We start from the raw sequence: 22,202 nt of genomic DNA, 5'->3' as shown, positions 1-22,202 counted from the left end.
AAGCCAAAAGTATTTTATAGCTGGAAAAAATAAGCACAAAGGAAAACCTGTCTTCACAACAGACAGGCTATAATACGTTACAGCAGGGTCCTGATGTCCAGTCAATACCACAAGCTTCTTGCTGGCACCCCCCCCCCCCAAGGTTTCAATAGTCCAAGGCACAAACCAGGATTGTAAGCCACCAAAGTTCACAGACAGGTCTCACGAATCTCCAAGATAAAACTCCACAAGCCAGGAAGGGTGGGTCCGCCTTTTATCCTTTCCCAAGAGCACCACACCCAAACCCAGCTGTGACCTCTAATGCTGGAAATACTTAGCCAATTGAGTCCGTCTCTGATTAGCTCTCCTTTGTCGCATATCTATGATGTCTTGAGCATTTTCCCCTAAGGAATCCAGGCTGCTTGCTGGGGAGAGCTCCCCCTGGTGGGACTCTGGCTGTCCTTCTTCTTCAGCCTGGGATTCCTCTTCCTCGTCAGTCTGCACCTCCTGTTCCTCAGCCTCTCCCTCTGAGCTGGAAACCGACAGAAGGTCAGCCATTCCCGGAGGGGTCCCAGACTGAACCACAACACGATCCCCCCGCGGAAGGCCCCTCCCCACCTGCCAGCGGAGAGGACGCGGTTTCTGAGGGAACTGGGCGTGAAAATCCCGAATAAGGTCGGGAGCGTCCAACAACGCCGCTTCCACCCAGGAGCAATCATCAGGGTCCCCCTCTACCCATTGCACCTTGTACTGGAAATAACCATCCACCCAACGGGAATCCACAATGTCATGTACCATAGCTTCAGGGAGGTGGTCACGAACACACGGGGCAGGAAACACGGGAACATTGGGACGGAGCGGACAATCGGGAGGGACAGGGACTAACAGCGAACGGTGAAACACAGGGTGAACCCGCAAGTTGGCTGGCAGGGTGAGCCGGTAAGCCACCGGATTGATCACCCGCTCAACGGGAAAAGGACCTAGGAACCGGGGATCTAATTTGTGCCGGGGTAATTCAGAGGCTACATATTTCGTGGACAACCACACCTGATCCCCCACCACCAAGGGGGGCACATCCCGTCTGGAGCGATCAGCCACCCTCTTGTAGTCCTCCTTGGCTTTATTCAGGTACCTCTTCACCATCTCGTGGACCGCCTGCAGCTCTGAGAGAAAGTCCTCAGCAGCAGGCACCGGGGAATCTAGGAGGGTCAAGGGAAAGAAGCGAGGGTGAAATCCATAATTTGCGAAAAAGGGCGTGAGCCGGGTCGATGAGTGATGGGAATTGTTAAAAGCGAACTCCGCTACAGGGATAAACCGGGACCAATCAGTCTGGCGATCCGCCACTACACACTGCAGGTATTGCTCCAGTATCCCTATAACTTTTTCGGTACCTCCATCGGTCTGGGGGTGCTGCGTCGATGCGAGGCACACGGACACATTCAGGGCCGACATCAATTCCCACCAAAACCGGGCTGTGAATTGTGTTCCCCTATCAGAGACCACTCGATCCGGAAGCCCATGTAACCGAAACACGTGACTGATAAACATTTGAGCCGTGAGTTGGGCAGTGGGCACCCTAGTGCAAGGTACAAAATGAACCATCTTGGTGAGCATGTCCATCACCACCATGACTACCGTGAAGCGAGCAGAGGAAGGCAAATGAGTTACAAAGTCAATGGACACGGCACCCCAGGGTCTCTCAGGCGTGGGCAAAGGTTGCAGTAATCCCGGTGGGGCTCCAGTCACCCCCTTGGCCGTACGACACTGGACACAGGTGGCCACATAGGAACGCACATCATCTTGGAGGCGTGGCCACCAGAATGTCCGAGAGACTAGCTCCAATGTTTTGAACAGGCCAAAATGCCCCGCCACTGGACAGTCATGACACTGGGTCATAATCAACCCTCTCACTGGGCCGGCGGGTACATACAGCTGCCCCCGGTACCGAAGCAGACCGTCTTGAAACGTCCATGGGGAATTGGGTGTTAACTCCCGCACTCTCTGCGCTACAAACCCATCCTCCCGCTGCGCCTCCCGTAAACGGCGACGCAAGTCCACTGGGTCCTGAGTGGCAGCCAAAGCTGCAGGGGGTAAAACTGTCTGCAGAGGAGCCGGCTCCTTCGGGTGCGTGTATTCCGGCTTGCGCGACAAGGCATCTGCTCGAGGGTTCTGGGCACTGGGAGTGTACCTGATGCGGAAATTGAACCGCGCGAAAAAGAAAGACCAGCGGATCTGTCTCTGGTTTAATTTCCGAGCCGTCTGCAAATACTCGAGGTTCCGGTGATCCGTCCGTACCTCGATTTGATGCCGGGCCCCCTCCAGGTAATGCCGCCAATGCTCAAAGGCGGCCTTCACCGCTAAAAGTTCCTTCTCCCAAATAGTATAATTCCTTTCCGAGGGAGACAACTTCCGGGAGAAGTAGGCACACGGAAACAACATGTCACCGGGACGATGGGCTTGGAGGAGCACTGCGCCAACCGCTACATCTGAAGCGTCTGTTTCTAACACAAACGGCCGAGCGGGATCAGGATGGCGCAGAAGCAGTTCCGCCATGAACGCCGCTTTCAGGGCATCAAAAGCCCGCTGTTCCGCCTCCCCCCAACCAAATGGGACTTGTTTTTGTAACAACCGAGTCAAGGGCGTGGTTAACGTGGCATACCCCGGAACAAAAGCCCGATAGTAGTTCGCAAACCCCAAAAGACGTTGTACGTCTTTCACCCGTCGTGGAGGTTGCCAAGACTGAAGTGCGGCCACTTTGCTCGGGTCCATGGAAATGCCACCTGGAGACAAAATGTGCCCAAGGAATTCGACGGTAGTCTGGAAGAATTGGCACTTCTCCAGCTTGGCATACAACTGCTGCTCCCGCAACCGGAGCAGGACCCGGCGCAGATGGTTCAAATGCAAGGCATGGTTCGGGGAATACACTAAAATGTCATCAAGGTAAATCACCACAAAATGGTCCAACATGTCCCGGAACACGTCGTTCATCAGATGTTGAAACACGGCCGGGGCGTTGGTGAGGCCAAATGGCATCACTGTATATTCAAAGTGGCCATAACGCGTGCCAAACGCTGTCTTCCACTCATCCCCGGCCCGCATCCGGACCAAATTGTACGCACTGCGCAAATCGATTTTGGTGAATACCGTTGCCGTCCGCAACCGGTCCATGAGTTCAGGGATCAAGGGCAAGGGGTACCTATTCCGCACCGTGATGGCGTTAAGGCGGCGATAGTCACAGCAGAGGCGAAGATCGCCTGTTTTCTTTTTCACGAACAAAACAGGGGCAGACAAAGGGGACTTGGATGGCCGAATAAATCCCTTGGCCAAATTCTTTTCCACAAACTCCTTGAGAGCCACAAGCTCCGGCTCGGACATGGAGTACAAACGACCAGCCGGGAGCTTGGCGTCAGGGAGCAGGTCAATAGCACAGTCATACGTCCGATGAGGTGGTAGCCGATCCGCCTCTTTTTCGTTGAACACATCGGCGAACTCCTCGAGGCAACGGGGTAATTGAATTGCGGGAACTACTGGGCCGTGGGCTGCGCACACATGTCGGTGATGGTCCACACACTGCAAACTGGAGAATGTGACCAGGTTCTGAGACCACACCACCTGCGGGTCATGTGCACGCAGCCATGACAACCCCAACACGAGGGGAAAATGAAGCCCCTTGGTAACATAAAACTGTAGGGCCTCCTCATGAGTTCCGATGCACATCCGCACCGGCAGGGTCTGGAAACGGATGGGACCAGCCAGCAAAACCCGCCCATCGATAGTCTCCACAGTTAATGGCGGGGTAACAGGACAAAGGGGCAAGGAATGACGTTGGGCAAAGGCTTCGTCTAAGAAGTTCGTCGTCGCCCCCGAATCCACGAGGGCCAACGCAGGGTAAGTCCGAGTCCGTTGCGCGATATGCAGAGTCACCGCAAGCGTCAGGTGTCGAAACGGTCCGAATTCGGGAGTCGTGGAGTCAGAAGAAAGTGGGATCCCCGCCCGACCTAATGTTGCCACCAAGCCGGGCCCCCCTCATTTCCCGATCGTTCCGGCGACGGAGGACATCCAGACGAAGGCCCCGCCATCGGAGAGTTCAGGGCAGGGACGGGGACACCAGGGGTTGTCTCCTGTAACTGCACAGGGGACGCCATGGGAAGCACGGGAGAACTGTAGGGTACGGGAACGACGGCAGCCACTGTGCTCTGCCTCTTGTGGGGACAAACGACAGCAAAATGTCCCGGGGCCCCACAATAGAAGCACAACCCAGCTGCCCGCCGACGCCCTCGTTCCTCCGGGGTACAGTTTCATAAAATATATGCCTTTTTCTAACCAAATGCTAACGTTTCATTAGTTACGTACCATTAAATCAGGCCTAGTTCTTGATAACTTTTTGAACAAATGTCCATAACCTCAAGCTTTTTTTAGTAAGAGCTGAATGCAGGCTTACTTACCTTCTGTATTTTTCATTAATTAAGGTGTGTTTTTTTTTACAGTAATGAGCATTTTAAGTTTTTTTAATCAACGAAGTGGCATTATCTTCATAAATGTTAGTATTTTGACTTCCATTTTTTATTCTATATGCTATTACTTCCAATTCTGTCATGCTTGTAGTACACCCCTGAACAATTTAAACAAATATGAGAACAATATGCATCCTTGTGTTACTCCCTTCCCTATTCTGAACTAATGTTATTCTCTTTATTCTGAAAAGAATATTCAGATTAGGGTTAAAGTTAGTTTTATAAATTCCACACCCTTGTATGAGCTACACAATCAAATAGTTCACTGCAGTCAAGGAAACAAAAATAAATATCCTTTATAAATTATTTTTCTCTGTCCATTGTCCATCTGATGTTAGCTTTTTGACTGCATTTTCTGTCCATACTTTCTGAATTCTACTTTTGGCATTCCTGTCATCATGTTTGGCGCTTTCTTTCTCTCTTTTCTGAGAAGCTCACCCGCAGTTTCTATTTTTGTGGTGTTTGAAATAAAATTTCATGTATATAAGGAATGATTTTCTTGTATCTCTCTTCTGGCAGTATAAATACTAATCCTTTCCAGTTGTTTGGCCACAGGATCTTGTTCCAGTCAACAAAAACAGTAAAGATGTGAATATTATCAACTGTATTACCCTTTTTTTAAAAAAAATATTCTGGAATACTTTGCCAGGCAATTCTTTACTGTCATTATTTCTGCCTTGCAACTGATGTTGCTTGGAGACAGGTGCCTCTCAAAAAGTGTTTTGCGTGTTATAACAGTGATATAATACAATGTTCCTCAGAGTCAATTTTGCACATAAAATGGTTCAATATCTACATAAAGATGCTTAGGAAATCATCAGGAAACATGAAGGTGAGTTTTATCCCTAGGCTGAGGACACTCACATCTATGTAACATTTTCAGATGTGAGTTTTGTATCCTTCAATGGTTCAGTGACAGAATTACATTGAATGTAGACAGAAATAGACTTCATCAAGTGGGTCAACTGTGGGTTGCTCCTGGTTTGGCCCAGTTCTGCAAACTGGTAGCGGCAGTGGCGGAAGGCTCCATCCACCCATCTAGGATGCTTCTACGCATGTGGAGAAGTTCCTTCGCACATGAATGTGAACTAGTAATAATAGTTTTTGGAACACACTACGGTGTGGGGTCATAACTGTAGAGAAGTAACATATTTTGTTCTGCCCCAGCTGTGGATCACAAAGAATGCCGCACACACACAAAGAATATACAAATCTTAGTTTACTAATTAAGGATGACTAATGAGCTTTCTTAGTAGTTGTCAAACACAAATACAGTTTAAAGCAGTATTTTCTGAACACTGGCTGTTAATTCAACTTCATTAACAGGCAGCATGAGTCCACAAAATAATTACTCAATTCTGAGTATACAGTCTTGTAGATAACAGCAATCTTATGGTGGTTGGCAAAATGCCCCAAAGCAATTTGCAGGAAAAATGCTAAGAGAGAGAAGATGAGCCGATCAGACGTTTTTGGAGTCAAGACATGAAGGAATATGAACAAAGTTGTTTCTTACAAATTGGGTCCTTCATTGTTGTCCCTTAAATAGGCTAGAGGAGTGGCCAATTAGCTCCAAGCCTTACTCCTGAGGAGACCTCCTCCTGAGGAACCATTCCTGCCTTTTGGCAGCTCTGCATGCATGTGCATTAAGAATAGGTTCCTCATTCCTCATCACTGATGTGGGCTTCTGGAGGTTCTGGAGACTAGCTGAATCTCCACTTCTGGCAGAGAGACCTCTCCAGCCTCCTCACTGTCTGATTCAGGTGCCAGCTACACAGGCAGCTGGCACATCACAACATCAGACTCTTTACTGTTGGAATTAGGTATCAGCCGCACGGACCGCTGGCAGGCCAAAACGTTTTCTTTTGGATTCAGTTATACTTTTTCAAAGATCTGACATAAAGCTTGGGGATGCATGATGATATGTGTCTTCCTTTGTTTTCCTAAACTAAGACAGCAGTCAGGAATAATTTTTAGCAGCTTTGGACAATGCATCTTTAGTTACTTGACTTAGATAATGTGTTGAGATCCTCTAAGCTTTAGTAGTGTAATATACTGTTTACAAGAGTTGCTTTGAATCTATTCTGGAAATCCTAATTAGTGGGAAAATCAGTATCCATTTTATCTTTGGGAGAATTCAAAAAGGTCCTTTTACACCTATGCTAAAAGCTTTCCCCTGTCTGCATATATTTGTGTTAAATCTTATACTTTTAAAACTGTACAAAATTAGAATCTGGAAACCAGGAGGGAACCCTTTGCTAAATATTACATTGGTTGATGTCAAATTGGGCATTTTTTTTGTTGCTATTGATTTATTATAACTGTCTTAGTTAATTTTTTAAAGATTGTGATATTAATAATGGCCAACATTTAAAAAAATCTAATATCAACCAATTGATAAATTTTAAAAAACATACCTAATGTGCATTTTATTGAACATTTCCAGAGAAACTAGATATGTACAGAACGTTAGGAAGTGTGAAGGGGAAGGAATATGTAATAGCATTGAAATCTATAAATTAATCCAGGAAACATGAGTCAACTTGGTTCACTAAAAAATGGTAATATTTCTTAATCATTCCTTATTAGCATACAATAAATCTTGCTTCAAATGATCTCTTCAAGCTCATATTCTGTAGCAGATTAGAAAATGATCTACATTTGATCATGTAGATGGTATCCTTGCAGTCAGTTATCCCAATCAGAAATGACAACGATATTTGTTTTTTGTGACTCATTCAGAATGGTGTTCTGTTTTTGAAGTGTGAAGTTATTTGCCAAACTCTGTGGGAAAACCACTGTTAGCCTTAAAATTTCTCTGACACAATAGTAGTGATTTGAGGTTTATGGCAAAATTCTCCCCAAATTCTCCTCTCAGACACAATATTAGGGGGAAGGGGCATTTGTGATGTTATGGAGAGATCTCTTTATTGTACATCTGGCTTTGAGGAGGTGAAGTAGTAATTCAGTATGTGTCATATTCAGTTTTTCTCAAGAAGTTTCACATTCCCATACACTACCTTATGTTTGGATAATTATAGTGTCAAATTGGAAAGGCAATAAGTTGATGTGTATGAATATTGCACATTCTGAATGACATTAGGTCTATCAGTATTAATGTTCAAATGTTGTACAACCATCTATTTCTATTCCCACTCCTCATGTGTGGTGTTTTATTTAAAGACCACACATGGTGCTTATTCGTTTTCTTTTATTTTTCCAATCATATATAAAATTACAGAAAAAAATGTAAACATGATTATGAATGGCATCATGGAGGTTGCTTGCCTGCATAAATATGCAGAATTTTGACATATACGATGTCCATGGTTCGAGATCAGGGTTGTAGAAGGCGGGTGCCTGAGCCATAACTGAGTTCATTTTGCCCGGTGGGAGTTCGATCACCTCGTCACCACTGTAAAATCAGCGCACTGGAGACTGATTCAATTTACAAAGTGATTTATTCGTAACAGGAATAGAACAACCACAATCTTCTGTAACACCAAACTCCAACAAGGGAAACAGCTAGTCCATTGCCCTCTTTATACCTTTTTTTAGTGTGGGAACTTTTCAGACAGTCGTTTATTTTTGGCGGCTTTTTACAGCTAGCCATGTCAGAGCCAATCAGCGATTAGTTTGCTTGTTTTAGCCAGATATAACAGGGTGGGTTCCTAATTTTTTTACTATTGCTCTGTGGGCATGGCTTATTTTGTGGCTATGGCTTGATAGTCATGTGACCAGCTGGGAGTGGCTTGCTTGTTTATTAATGATAATAAATCTCATCATATGCTATCTGCAGTCTTATCAAACTTTGCAACCCTGCAAGCGATACCAGCAAAAATTTCTACCCAGTTGAAGAGTACAGTCTGCAAGGGAACATGCTGGCTAGATGCTGTAGGAATTTCAATCATACAGATTGAGAAGGCATCAGGGGGAGGGAGGTGTTATGGGTTGGTTATCTCCTCATAAATGCTAAAATTGGACCAATTTCTCTCAGTTCTCCCATGCATCCTTCCCCCTTACCAAGAAAGCCAGAAAAGCCCAGCACACTTTTGTGGGAAGCCCCCACCATCCCACTGAAGGGTTTGCCACAGAGCCTCAAAGAGGAAAAGAGGAAGTGGACCATAGCAGAGGCTAGAAATGCTCCCTGGGAGCCTCTGCCTTTATTAATAACTAGGTATCCATGTGGTATGCTGAGTGGGAGAGAGGCTGTTGAGGCTGGTGAAATCAATGGTAGACAGTCTAAGGTTAAAGGTTTGTGAGTTTGGGGAACAAACCATAAAGTCATTGATCACTCTATTGCTGAAGTCTTATTTTCTGCAAGTGTGTTTGGAGCAGTTTACATTAAGTTTGTATCTATCATGTGCTCGTTTATTGCTGCAGTTGAAGCTGAATATTCATTGACAAGCAGGACATTGTAGCAAATAATTTTATGTGCTATATTTAGGTCAGGTCGAAGGTGGCATAGTTCTAAATTGTCTAATCCCAAAATTTCAAGTCTAGTGATATAAGGTATTCTTTTGAAAACAGAGGGGTGGGGGACTCTTCTTGTGAAATGTCTCTGGACATTTCATTTTAGAGTAGGATAAGGGCAGGGGTGGGCTACTGCCCGGACGGGGGGGGGGGATGCAGTGGGGTAGCAATAATGGAGCTCCATCCCTGAGCACTCATCCAGAAAAGGTATCATGCATGCATGCAAACCAATAGCAACAAATTTTAGAACCCACTACTGATCCCAATGCATCATATGTTTTGTTTTAATTCAGAAGTAAAAAAGAATCTCAAGTGATTCTCCTTTACAAACAATATTCTTCTTCTGAATATTTTATTTTACATCTGTCGCTCAATTGCGGTAAATTCCCTTTGCTATGTAGCAATGCTGAAGATTTAGATTACAAGCATATCTGAATAAATTAGATTTCCTTCTGAATAGACATTCATAGGATTGCTTTTACAAGCTTATCCTTGTAAGGAAGAGCTTATTTTGAATCATTTGCTTTTCTGAATGAACAATTGATAGAGTGTTACTTCTTTTTGTTATCCCTGCAATATATATTATTTAGCAAGACCCTCAGTTGACATGCAAGTCCTTTTAAATTAGATACCTGAATCTTCCACCCACCCAAAGAAATTTTCTTTAGGCTTATGAAGGATTTGGACTACACCTAGGTTTTTTCAAATGTAGCAAGATTTCAATAATATATGAAGGTAGGGAAGGAATTCTGGATTGAACATCTCATTGAACTAGATTATTCTTTCCCACTTTAAAAAATATTGCTTTGTCAAGACAGTTTCAAATCGTTAGAGGCATCCATAAATATAATGATTTAAAGATCTTTCTCTAAATATGGTAAACCTAAGAAGCTAAAAAATAGTTTGTTAGACATAGTCTATGAACAGCCTTTTCTGCTATATACATCAGAGCAACATGAATAAACATGGGCAATATATGCAGCAGTTGGAACATATGCTTAGTATAGATTGGATGTTTTTCTGTCTATCTGTCAGGGAGCACAGAGAAGAATATTAAATATTTTTATTCAGGAAAGATACATTATTCACTTAGAGCAAGGAAATTAGAAATGAAGTCCTACTACAACTACTCTTTGTAGTTACCGTTTTCACTTCCCACAGTGACCCATGTTAAACACTCTGTTTTATTATCCCCAGATACTAGGCATACAATGACTGAATTAGTCTTACAAGTGTAATGGTAAAATGCTCAACATTTCCTGATATGAGCCATTTTTTGTGACATGAGGTTATATTTTCCCATAAGTTCTGGGAGTTGTATGGGCAGAATAATTATTAAGGTGGATATCTCTATTACCATCAAGGACATTGGAAAGAAAACTATAAGTGCTTGATCTTTGCAGTTACAAAACCTGCCTGCATGGATTTAAAGCTACAGTACAATCTTTTTTAAGACAGACTTGGCGCCTGGTAAATTCTCTTTTTTGGGGGGGGGGTAATTTTTTAAAAAATTACATATATTTATACCATACAGTATACCTTCTATTTCCAGGACAATAAAAGGCAATATAGTGTTAGTAAACGATATAGAATTACAAAAAAAAATAATAGTTTATACCTATTTAATTTTGGTATAAATCATTTTACTTTGCTGCCAACTTTCTACTTTTGTCATCCAGGTAAAGCAATAATCTTCTAATTTAATTTCATCATTGATATTCCTTCAAATGTTTAATACAAAAAATACCTCTAACATCTTAAACTCTAAGCCCTAGTGCCTCCTTCCACTCTTTATACATTTGTCTAAAAACTAAATACAGTAATACCTCATGATACGAACTTAATTGGTGCAAGGAGGAGGTTCGTAAGACGAAAGGTTCGTAAGACGAAACATTGTTTCCCATAGGAAACAATGTAAAGTCAATTAATCCGTGCAACCAAAAAAACCCCACAAAAAAACGGCTTTCGGCGACTGCTGGGAAGCCACGCAGCTGTTTTAAAAGGTGACAGCCGGCCTGGGGGGCTTCCTAGCACCCCCCCGAACCTGGGTTCGGGGTTAGGGGGGTGCTGGGAAGCCCCCCCAGGCCGGCTGCGACTTTTTAAAACAGCCGCGCCGCTTCCCAGCTGTCTCCTGAAGCCGAACGCTAAAGCCGAACTTCTGCGTTCGGCTTCGGGAGACGGCTGGGAAGCGGCGCGGCTGTTTTAAAAGGTGACAGCCGGGCTGGGGGGCTTCCCAGCAACCTCCCGAACCGAACCCGGGGTTCAGAAAAATTTTGCCTCTTCTTACGAACTTTGTTCGAATTACGAACCGGCGTTCGGGAGGTTTCTGGGAAGCCCCACCGCCCAGCTGTCACCTTTTAAAACAGCCGCGCGGCTTCCCAGCAGTCTCCGAACGCTGGTTCGTAACTCGAAAAAAGTTTGTAAGAAGAGGCAAATTTTTTCTGAACCCCGGGTTCGTATCACGAGTTGTTCGTAAGACGAGGGGTTCGTATCTTGAGGTACCACTGTACCCTTATATTATAAAAAAAACCTAAACACAAATAAGAACAAAAAAAATTCAAACTTTTTTCATCTCCCTCTTGATAGTACTATATATATATTTGTTTTCATAGATTTTCACGGGTAGAGGTATGAAGGTTGTGACATATTTGGGTTTCTTCCCATATAAGTTTCAGAGATATATACACATACACAAATACATACATACATACATACACATACATACATACATTTACTAATTCCATTTTTTAAAATTTTACTCCAAGCCCAATTAACATTCAACCAATTAATAATTATTAATACATGTCAACTTTTGTTACTTTCAAATACATAATATTCATTTTTCTATATTTACTCTAAACCCAATTAACGTTCAATCAGTTAATCAACTCCTATCAACATTTAACAATCCTAAATTTGACTCTAAATTCATATGTACTTTTGACAAATTTAATATCTCATACAAAATAATAGCTATACATATAAGCTATAATGTAGCTTTCTTTTTCCCCCCCAAACTTCATTCAAAGTTTGAACTCAAAGCTCACAATATTTCCTTTCATTTCTTCTTTATCACATTTTATAATGGGGGAAAAAACAACACTCCAAATAGTTTCTTTTTCCAAGGTCACAGCTTAACAAACAAGTCACAGCTGAACACGCAAGTATTCAGATCTCAAACCAATAAATTTTCTACCAATTTTCTTTTAGGTTTGTTTTAAATCCAAGAAAAAAGTTTTTAATTATTTTAAGTCCATGTTTTAAGTCCATAAAACGATCCAACAACATGGGTTTTAGCTATAGCTTTGCAAGTCTATTCAGTGTCACTTGAACACTTCTGATATTAATTAGCCACTCCACCACCTTTCCTTATATCATTTGCCCTTTAATCAAAAAAAGAGTTCTTATAAAACAAATTCTTTTTTGCTTAGCTCTTTTTTCCCTTAGCTCTTTTATCTTCTCGCCAATCAAATCCCCTTCTTCATCTCCCCTACAGGGAGGATTTGGGCTGGTTCCAAACGGAATCAGCATCTCCAAATGATGGGGATTTGGGGTTTCCCACGGGGCATGAGAAACTCCATGTTGCTGTGGTAGATGACCACACCCCTTCTCTCCAGCTCCTGGTAATTTCATAACGATATCTAAAAAGATTGGTCCTATTCCAACTTAGTTACCAAAATGGCATTTTCAAATGTTATCTGGATGTCTTTGTACTAATAGTTTATTATTTGAGATGTGGACATTCTTCCATTATGGCATGATAGATAGATGGAGTCAACTATTCTATTTTTGCAACTCCTTTCCATGCATTTTTAGATACAGATCATTAAATTGTAATTTTGAGCAAACTAGAAATGCATAAAGTTACTCTAATGCAGAAATCAAGAAGGCCTGCATTAAAAATATAATCAGAGAAATCTAATTTGGATGAGTTATAAATATTTTAATAATAACATAATAATAAGGAGAAATAAAGGAAGATCATTTTCTTCTATGCAAAGAGCTCAGTTTCAGATATAAAATTATTTTCAGCCTTGATTATTTTCCTACTTTTTAAAATTAAACCAGAATAAAACAAAGGAAAATTGCTATAGCTTTAAAACATCCAAGAATAAGCCCTTTTTCCTACCTTCCCTTCCTTTTTCTCTCTCCTCCTCTGTCTTTCATACACACACGCACACACACACAAAGAGAGAGGGAGGGAGGGAGCTTGGTGTCCAGTGTTCATTTCCCGTCCAATGCAAGGACAGTTTCTGCCCAAACACCAAATCTGCTAAACAAATAATTGCCTCAACACTGTGAAACTATTCACTAAAGCTGTATTACTATTGCTATTAGTTTTTTCATTGTTCTTATCACCCATCTCCTCCCACTTATGATTGTATGACTGTAACTTGTTGCTTGTATCCTTGCAATTTATATTAAATCATTGAGTGTTGTACCTCATGATTCTTGACAAATGTATATTTTCTTTCATGTACACTGAGAGCATATGCACCAAAGACAAATTCTTTGAGTGTCCAATCACACTTGGCCAATAAAGAATTCTATTCTATTCTATTCTATATTCTCTAAATGAAAAGTAGTGGGATAAACATGATTTTTGTTTTAATCACTCCTGTTCATGTTTCAAGAACTCAGAACAATGATAGACAGATTCTAGCCTCTGTTTTTATCTCAATTTTTCCTTATCACATGGGGATGCAATATATAGCAATAACCATTCAAAAGGGATTACTTTATGTACACCTATATTAAATTGTTTAAGAAGAGAATTTTGCAGCAAATACAAATGTTCCTCTATAGGCACTTTAAGGCAGTGTGAAAGATGCTACGATAATGTTAGTAAAGTTAGCAACATGCTAACAGATTTTATTTATAAGTGATTACCATGTTCTAATTCTAATCACTGTGCCACCACAGCATCTACAGCATACTTTAATATGTATCTGAATTATAAGAACCTTGTATTATTAAATTGATAAAAATATTTCTACAAGGTAATTGTGTCCCAAGTACAGTGATACCTTGTCTTACAAACTTAATTGGTTCCGGGATGAGGTTCTTAAGGTGAAAGGTTTGTAAGATGAAACAATGTTTCCCATAGGAATCAATGGAAAAGCGATTAATGCGTGCAAGCCCAAAATTCACCCCTTTTGCCAGCCGAAGCATCAGTTTTTGTGCTGCTGGGATTCTCCTGAGGCTCCCATCCATGGGAAACTCCACCTCCGGACTTTTGTGTTTTTGTGATGCTGCAAGGGAATCCCAGCAGGGGAATCCCAGCATCGCAAAAATGAGCACTTCGCTGGAAACGGAAGTCCGGAGGTGGGGTTTCCCAGCAAAGGGAGCATCAGTGAAATCGCAGCATCGCAAAAACACCGAAGTCCTCGAAACCCCACCTCCGGACCTCTGTGTTTTTGTGATTCTGCGATTTCACTGAGGCTCCCCTCACTGGGAAACCCCACCTCTGAACTTCCGTTGCCAGCGAAGTCCCCGTTTTTGTGCTGCTGGGATTCCCCTGCAGCATCACAAAAACACAGAAGTCCGGAGGTGGGGTTTCCCATGGAGGGGAGCCTCAGGGGAATCCCAGCAGCGCAAAAACGGATGCTTTGCTGGCAACAGAAGTCCAGAGGTGGGGCATCCTAGAGGCGGCAGTGGATTTGTAAGGTGAAAATAGTTTGTAAGAAGAAGCAAAAAAATCTTAAACCCCGGGTTTGTATCTCAAAAAGTTTGTATGACGAGGCGTTTGTAAGATGAGGTATCACTGTATAATCCAAAATCTTCTGTCACTGCCTAGTGAATCTTGTCTTAAATCTGGTTCTGCAGTTTTTGTCCAACTCTGATCTATATGAAGTTTACTTAGTATTAAATTCCCATAAGTGGAAGTTGGGTAGAAATTAAACATTTGTTCTTGGGAACTTTCACTAAATTGCATATTTAATAATTAACAAGCAGAGGAATAAAGTGCTTTATTCAAACCTTTTTGCTCATATTGACAATACCACGGCTGTACCTAATGAAGTGCAAGATCACAAGCAATTTTTAAATGCCTTGAAATGCCTCTCAGAAATTAATACTGGTAATTTTTAATATAGCAAGAGGATGATTATTATATATTTTTGGATTAATCATGCTCATTGCTTCAATAAAATAAAATGCATAGCATATGATGTAGGATTATTTCTGTCCTTTCTGTCTAGTCTTGGTTCCTTCATCCACAATTCCCCCCCCCCTTTTTTTTGGTTCTACAGTGAGTCTCTAGCCTACTACTCAAAAGTCATATACAGCGCTCATCCTGAAAAAGATTTCAGAAAGACATGCCGATAATTGCATAAAGGATAACTTATCCACAAAATATGTTATTCCACTGAGCAATAGTGTTTTCTACTCTTTTCTGAGTGCTGAGAAACAATTTGGATATATTTTTAAAGTAAGTTTGTACAGAGGAAAGACAGTAGCCAGACCCAAGATTTATTTCAGTTGTGCTCAGAAAATACATTAGTATCTGATGATAGCAATAGGTGTATCTTTTGGAAAAAAGAAAAAGAATAACAACATTTGAGAAATCATATAGCATAATCAAGATTTAACATATACAAGAATTCCTGAGAAACAATGTTAAAAACTGCCCATTAGGTCTACTCAAATTGCAGTCAGGAGTTTGTCCCAAAATATCCGGATATCTAATAATAATCTTCAAAATGGTGTTGGATGTTTTGTGCTTCCAAGTATGCATTTCACGACTAAATGTAAATCAATGCATCATTCTTTCTTTAACCTCTGTGAGTCATATATACAGCTTTTCATAAATTATAATCAGAAATGGCTGAGCTGTTCATGTGTAGACTGTTACATCTGGAGTAAAAAAAAAGGAGGAGGAAATACATATTCATAGTATTTTGAGAAATCAAAGCAGCAGATGAAAATTGTTCTTTGTTTCTAGCATCTAGAATATTGATAAAGGCAGCAGCTACTATTTAATATATAGATATATAGGACAACCCTGGTATACACACTGCAAATTGAAAAGAAAAAAAAGTTTGCTCTAGATCAGATCTTTCTTGTATCATTACTCATGTTTGAATTGACTGCAGGAATATATCTTCACAACATGGTATGAGTATTTTTACCAGCTCTTTATATTGCTGTTCCATATATTTTCATAGTTATAAAGCTTTACTAAATCTTCCACTGCCTGGTTGAAAAAGCATATCCTGAGCCTCTGAGATCTTCCTCCTACAAAACAGCAATGTGGAGACTTTAAAATCTTTTACAGTGTTTCCATCTCACCAAGAAATAAAAATAGATTACACATTTCAGTTTTTCTTTTGGGTGTGTAATAATTATATTTCACTTTTGTTATATATGACCAATGAACGTTCAATGGTTTTGTCCTTCCATCCTCACAACAGTCCTTTGAAATAGGTTGGGGATAAGTGATTTCATTCAAAATAATCAAAAAATCTTTACAGCTGAATGGTGTTTTGAACTTGGACCTTCCCATTTTAGCTCTATGTCTGACCACCATACAATCACTGCCCTAAATGATGTAAATCTCCCTATTTGTAAATACATTTGAAGTAGTTTCAAATCCTCTCTTCATAATAATGGTTATGTGATTTTTTAAAAAGTGGCTTTAGAATAGTTTAGAAGAGAGTTCCCTGTTTATTTAGCGTAGCAGTTGGCTCTAGGCAAAACAAAGTTTTAACATTCCCAAATGACCAAGTACTTTACTGATTTAGGAAAGAAAAAAACCCCAAAATTGAGCAAATTAGAGCAAATCCTATTTCTGTATGCTTTGCCATCTTGAAATTTTAGGACATTGTTAAAATAAAAATATCACAAAAGATATATCCAAGACTGTGCTATTTTTAAAACGTTGTTTTACTGTTTTGTCTGCTTAGCTTTATGTGTTGTTCCTTTCACAGGGGCATATGTGCTGCAGGTCAAAGCAACTGATGCTGATGACCCAACTTATGGAAACAGTGCCAGAGTGGTTTATAGCATTCTTCAGGGACAGCCATATTTCTCCATTGATCCCAAAACAGGTAATTGACATTCAGTCCTTTGGAGTGCTTTCTTCTTTTCTCTTCCATGTTTCAGGCTGATTTGGCACTTACTGTATCTCAGCACACTTTATTTAATTACAAAGGAAGAAAATAAATGCCATTAATGCTCACTGAAAAATGCTAACTGCTTTCTTTTGATAATAGGACTGTATTCCCACTTGGAAAGCAATTGCTGAACAAAAAGACTAAACAGATGTTGAAGAACTCTACAGGTCCTGTTGCATAAGGAACATTCTGGGATTGTGTGATATAGCTATTTTCATTTTCCTGAGTGTTTTATTATATGAAATGGGAGTAGCATTCAGGGTTTCATTGGAGCAGTTCCAACTTCCGTGAGCTTGGCAATTTAACCAAAAGCTTTCTTAGCTGAGCTGTGTTCATGCCATTCTATCTCTAACCAAAATTAGGCAGGTAGTTTAGAGTTTTAATTTGGGCAGTTCCAAGGAAACTATGGATCTCCAGAACTTAACCATTATCTGACTTTATCCCCTACTACAGCCACTGTTAGGATTTCTATTCAGCACTACCCGGAAATACAAAGCTTTAGGGTTCTCATTGATAATGTAGCATAACAATAGAGAAGGAAATCATTTTGTTCATAGCATTTTTCCCACAGATGTTAGTGCAGTAGTAGTAACTATTAATTGTCATCAAATGATATAGATTACAGGGATGTCAAACTGGTGGCCCGCAGGCCAGATGCATCACACGCAGATCATGCTCACCCCATCTCCACGAAGAGGGAAAATATTGTGAAATGTCACGAGATGGCAATGTGTGCAGCGAGTTTGACACCCATGATATAGAACAGTGATGGCGAACCATTTTTCCCTCGGGTGCCGAAAGAGCATGCATGCGCGCTATCACACATGCGTGAATGCCCACTCCCATAATTCAATGCCTGGGAAGGGTGAAAATAGCTTACACCACCACCCGGAGGCCCTCTGAAGGCCAGACATGGCCTGTTTCAACTTCTGGTGGGCCAGTAGGCTTGTGTTTCACCTTTCCCAGGCTCCAAAGGCTTCCCTGGAGCCGGGGGAGGATAAAAACACCCTCCCTCATTCCCTGGAGGCTCTCTGGAAGCAAAAAAATGCCCTCCCAGAGCCCCTGTATGAACCAAAAAGCAACTGGTCGGCATACTCATGCACATTGGAACTGAGCTAGGGCAACAGTTCTTGTGCCAGCAGATATGGCTCCGTGTGCCACCTTTGGCACCCATGCCAGAGGTTCGCCACCACTGATATAGAACGTATAGAACTAGGAATCCCATGAATGCTATTAAATATATTTAGATTCATTTTTTAAAAAATGCTGCCTATTTTGATATTAAAAAGTAGCTTCTCGTGACATCCCTGTCTTAAACCTAATAGTGTTCTTTTACATAAAGAAATGTTTGTCTTTGAGGGAACATTTGTTTAAGAGATGTACCTTCTAGTTCTACCATGTAAGCCCCACTTCTGAAGAATAGCCAGGATTGTTTTATTTTTGTTTGTTTTTTCAATGACTGTCTACCTGATTGACAGATAGAATATTAAAAACCTTTTGCTTCCGGGCTGATCAATTATTCCTATAATACAATCTCCCTATAGAAAAAAAAAACCATAGCTATGTATTTTTCTTCCATAAATTTACAGCAATCTTGTATTAACCACAAAGAAAATATGTGAGTAGTAGGGACTTCGGAGCATGTGCTATGCTGATAAACTCTTATAATTATATTTTAATCTGGTATTTTAATGAACATTGGTGTTCAGTGGAAATCTATCCTTTTCCCCCTCAGCAGCCTGCTTTTGGCAGGTGGGAAATGGATGTTAATGTCAGCTGTTGTTTGGAGGTCATTGCATGTGGTGGGTAGATGCATAAACAGCCAAAAATGCTCATGGGATTGGAGGACAGTTAATTGCATATCTTGTCCTATATTTTGAAATGTCATCCCTGCTTCTGTATTTAATAATTCAATGACTTAACCAAAATGTTCCACACTAAATGCTGCCAATTGTGTGCCTTGAATGCCAGGCAGACAGGGCTGCTGGTCTGCCTCCTTTCTGAAAATGGAATTTGTTTTCCCAATGAGTCCCTACTTGAATGTCAAATGGAGTATTAAAAACCCTTGCTTCCTGGCTAATCAATGCGTGGAGATGGAAGCAGCATAACACAGCACAAGCTCTCCAGAGGTCATGTTCCCTGTCAAATATACTCTGTTTTAACAAAAGAACATATCAGAAAAGTGAATCAGTAGCTTTATTTTTATTTTTTTTTGAATGAGCTGCTTCCCTCTTCCATTTGCTCCAGGAGATTAAAAAATCACCTCTTTTTAATGTTTTCTCTTAATTAGATCTCACTGGCAATAGAGAAGTTTTAAAATCTAAACTCCTATGTCTTTTACAACATTTCTGGATCAGGTGAATGACAATATAGAGATACCCTTAGGGATATCTGCTGTTCTTTTCTTTTTTTATTAATTATAATTAAAGGAACCACCAAAGCAGAAGCAGGTTAATTTCAGTTTTAAATACTTTGCATTGCAAAGGCATTAAGGTTATTCATCATAGGATGAACAAAAGACACAGGCTTCATATTAGGATCAACTATAAAATGTAAATATGGCATGTGATGGCTCAGTGGCTAATGCCACGTAAAGGGATGAGCTCCTGTTACTTGTCCCAGCTTTTTACTAAATCTGCACTTCTATTTCTACTAGTTTTTCTCATCATTCCTATCATCCTTTTCCTCCCACTTAGGACTGTATGACTGTAACTTGTTGCTCATATCCTAAGATTTTTATTAATATTGATTGTTTCTTCATTGCTTATTTGACCCCTATGACAATCATTAAGTGTTGTACCACATGATTCTTGACAAATGTATCTTTTTCTTTTATGTATGCTGAGAGCATATGCACCAAGACAAATTCCTTGTGTGTCCAATCACACTTGGCCAATAAAAATCTATTCTATTCTATTCTATTCTGTTCTATTCTGCTAACTTAGCGGTTCGAAAGCACGTAAAAGATGGAAGTAGAAAAATAGGGACCACCTTTGGTGGGAAGGTAAAAGCATTCCATTGCATTTTGCATTTAGTTAAGTCGGCCTCATGACCATGGAGATGTCTTTGCACAGCGATGGCTCTTCAGCTTTGAACTGGCGATAAGCACACACCCCCCCCCCGATGAGTTAGGAACAACTAGCACATATGTGCAAGGGAAACCTTTACTTGTGTAAAATATAAGCTTAACATTTAACTTGTTATTTATGGCAAGGGGGGGTTCGTTTGCACAGGTTCGCCTGGTGCACCAATTGCAGCCCTATTTGGACAGAGTCTCTTCTCAGAGTCACTCATGCTTTCATCACTTCAAGGTTCGATTATTGCAATGCCCTCTACATGGGGCTACCTGCAGTTAATGCAAAATGCAGCCACGCAAGCCTTTGTAGGCCTTCCAAGGTATGCACGTATTTTACTATCACTCCGCGAGCTACATTGGCTACCGATTGGTCTCCAATGCAATTCAAAGTGTTGATCATGACCTATAAAGCCCTACCTGGCTTAGGACCAGATTATTTATGGGACCATCTCCTGCTCACATATCCCAGTGGCCGGTGAGGTCCCACAGAGTTGGCCTTCTCCAGGTCCCATCAGCTAAGCAATGCTGGCTGGCAGGGCCTGGGGGAAGAGCCTTCTCTATGGCAGTTCTGGCTCTTTGGATATATGTTTATCCCAGGCATGATTATGATTGTGATAGGATGAATGTGGGAGACTGTTTTAATACTGGGGGTTTAGATCAGATTTTATGTTTGGGTTTCTAACATGTATTTTGTACTCATTCTTGTTTTGTAAGCTGCGCTCAGTCTACAGAGAAGGGTGCCATAGAAATCCAAACAAACAAATGGGACTTGACCTACTGATCAGATTGGTTTTTAACTTGTGGTGTTCTTAAAATTAATTTAATATTGGATTTGTCTTGTATTGCTGTTGCTGTGAGCCGCCCCGAGTCTGCGGAGAGGGGCGGCATACAAATCTGATTAAACTGAAACTGAAACAGTAGGCCCTCCTATACAGTATAACCTGATTTGTCTTTTATTGCAGATAAAGGAATATCTGTACATACCACATATATTCCCTCATAATACAGAAAACATAATCTATATAGATCTGTGCTCTAGAGTTAAACTATATACTTTTTCATTGTACCTTTCTGAGTTAATGGGTACTTTGCTATTTTCATATGGCCTAGAGATACTTAAATTGTGGTTGACAAAACAATGTTCCCCAGAATGGAACTGCTATTTCCTACTTCACCAGTTTCATTCTTTACAAAAACCATTACAACCCTGTTGAAATAATTCTTATTTGGAGTCAATAACTTTTGCCTTCTTGTATCCTGAGTGATTTTTTTTTTTTTGTAATGGGCTGATATTAGCATACTCTTTGTCACAACACAAGCTTCATGCTGATCCACCAATCATCCAATAGTAAGACATGGAAAATGACCAATTTAAAAGAGTGTAAAGATTGGGAAGGCAGTAAGTAGAGTGCTACACTTTTTCTGTTATCCTAACATAGAAACATAGAAGATTGACGGCAGAAAAAGACCTCATGGTCCATCTAGTCTGCCCTTATACTATTTCCTGTATTTTGTCTTAGGATGGATAAATGTTTATCCCAGGCATGTTTAAATTCAGTTACTGTGGATTTACAAACCACGTCTGCTGGAAGTTTGTTCCAAGCATCTACTACTCTTTCAGTAAAATAATATTTTCTCACGTTACTTCTAATCTTTCCCCAACTAACCTCAGATTGTGCCCCCTTGTTCTTGTGTTCACTTTCCTATTAAAAACACTTCCCTCCTGAATCTTATTTAACCCTTTAACATATTTAAATGTATCGATCGTCCCCCATTTCCCTTCTGTCCTCTAGACCAGTGTTTTTCAACCAGTGTGCCTTAGCACACTAATGTGCCGCGACACATTGTCAGGTGTGCCGCGAAGGAGGAAGCTCAGGTTCCGGTCTTGCAACTTTTTGCTGAGAACGCGAAGAGCAAAAAGTTGCAAGAACAGAAGCTGAGCTTCCTTCTTTGCGCCTCCAAGTTTTCTGGCAGCTGCAGCGGAATGAGAGGAAAGAGAGAGAAACAAAAGAGAGAGAGAAGTGACTCTTGATTTAAAGCACATGATAA

The 22,202-nt window shown here is 41.0% G+C and overlaps 1 protein-coding gene across 2 annotated transcripts in view; it reads left to right on the top strand.

The window, feature by feature from the left end:
• The window catches only part of CDH12 (cadherin 12), an 896,151-nt gene that overhangs the window by 796,311 nt on the left and 77,638 nt on the right, over positions 1 to 22,202 (top strand). For both annotated transcript variants that reach the window (XM_070747115.1, XM_070747113.1), the window contains one exon: positions 16,892 to 17,011. In XM_070747115.1, the coding sequence (XP_070603216.1) occupies positions 16,892 to 17,011 (120 nt within the window). The remainder of the gene's footprint in view (positions 1 to 16,891; positions 17,012 to 22,202) is intronic.

Source organism: Erythrolamprus reginae, chromosome 3 (genome assembly GCF_031021105.1).
Source record: "Erythrolamprus reginae isolate rEryReg1 chromosome 3, rEryReg1.hap1, whole genome shotgun sequence".
NCBI classification, from domain to species: domain Eukaryota; kingdom Metazoa; phylum Chordata; class Lepidosauria; order Squamata; family Dipsadidae; genus Erythrolamprus; species Erythrolamprus reginae.
The sequence above is the reverse complement of the archived record's forward strand: the minus strand, read 5'-3'. Positions and strand labels throughout refer to the sequence as shown.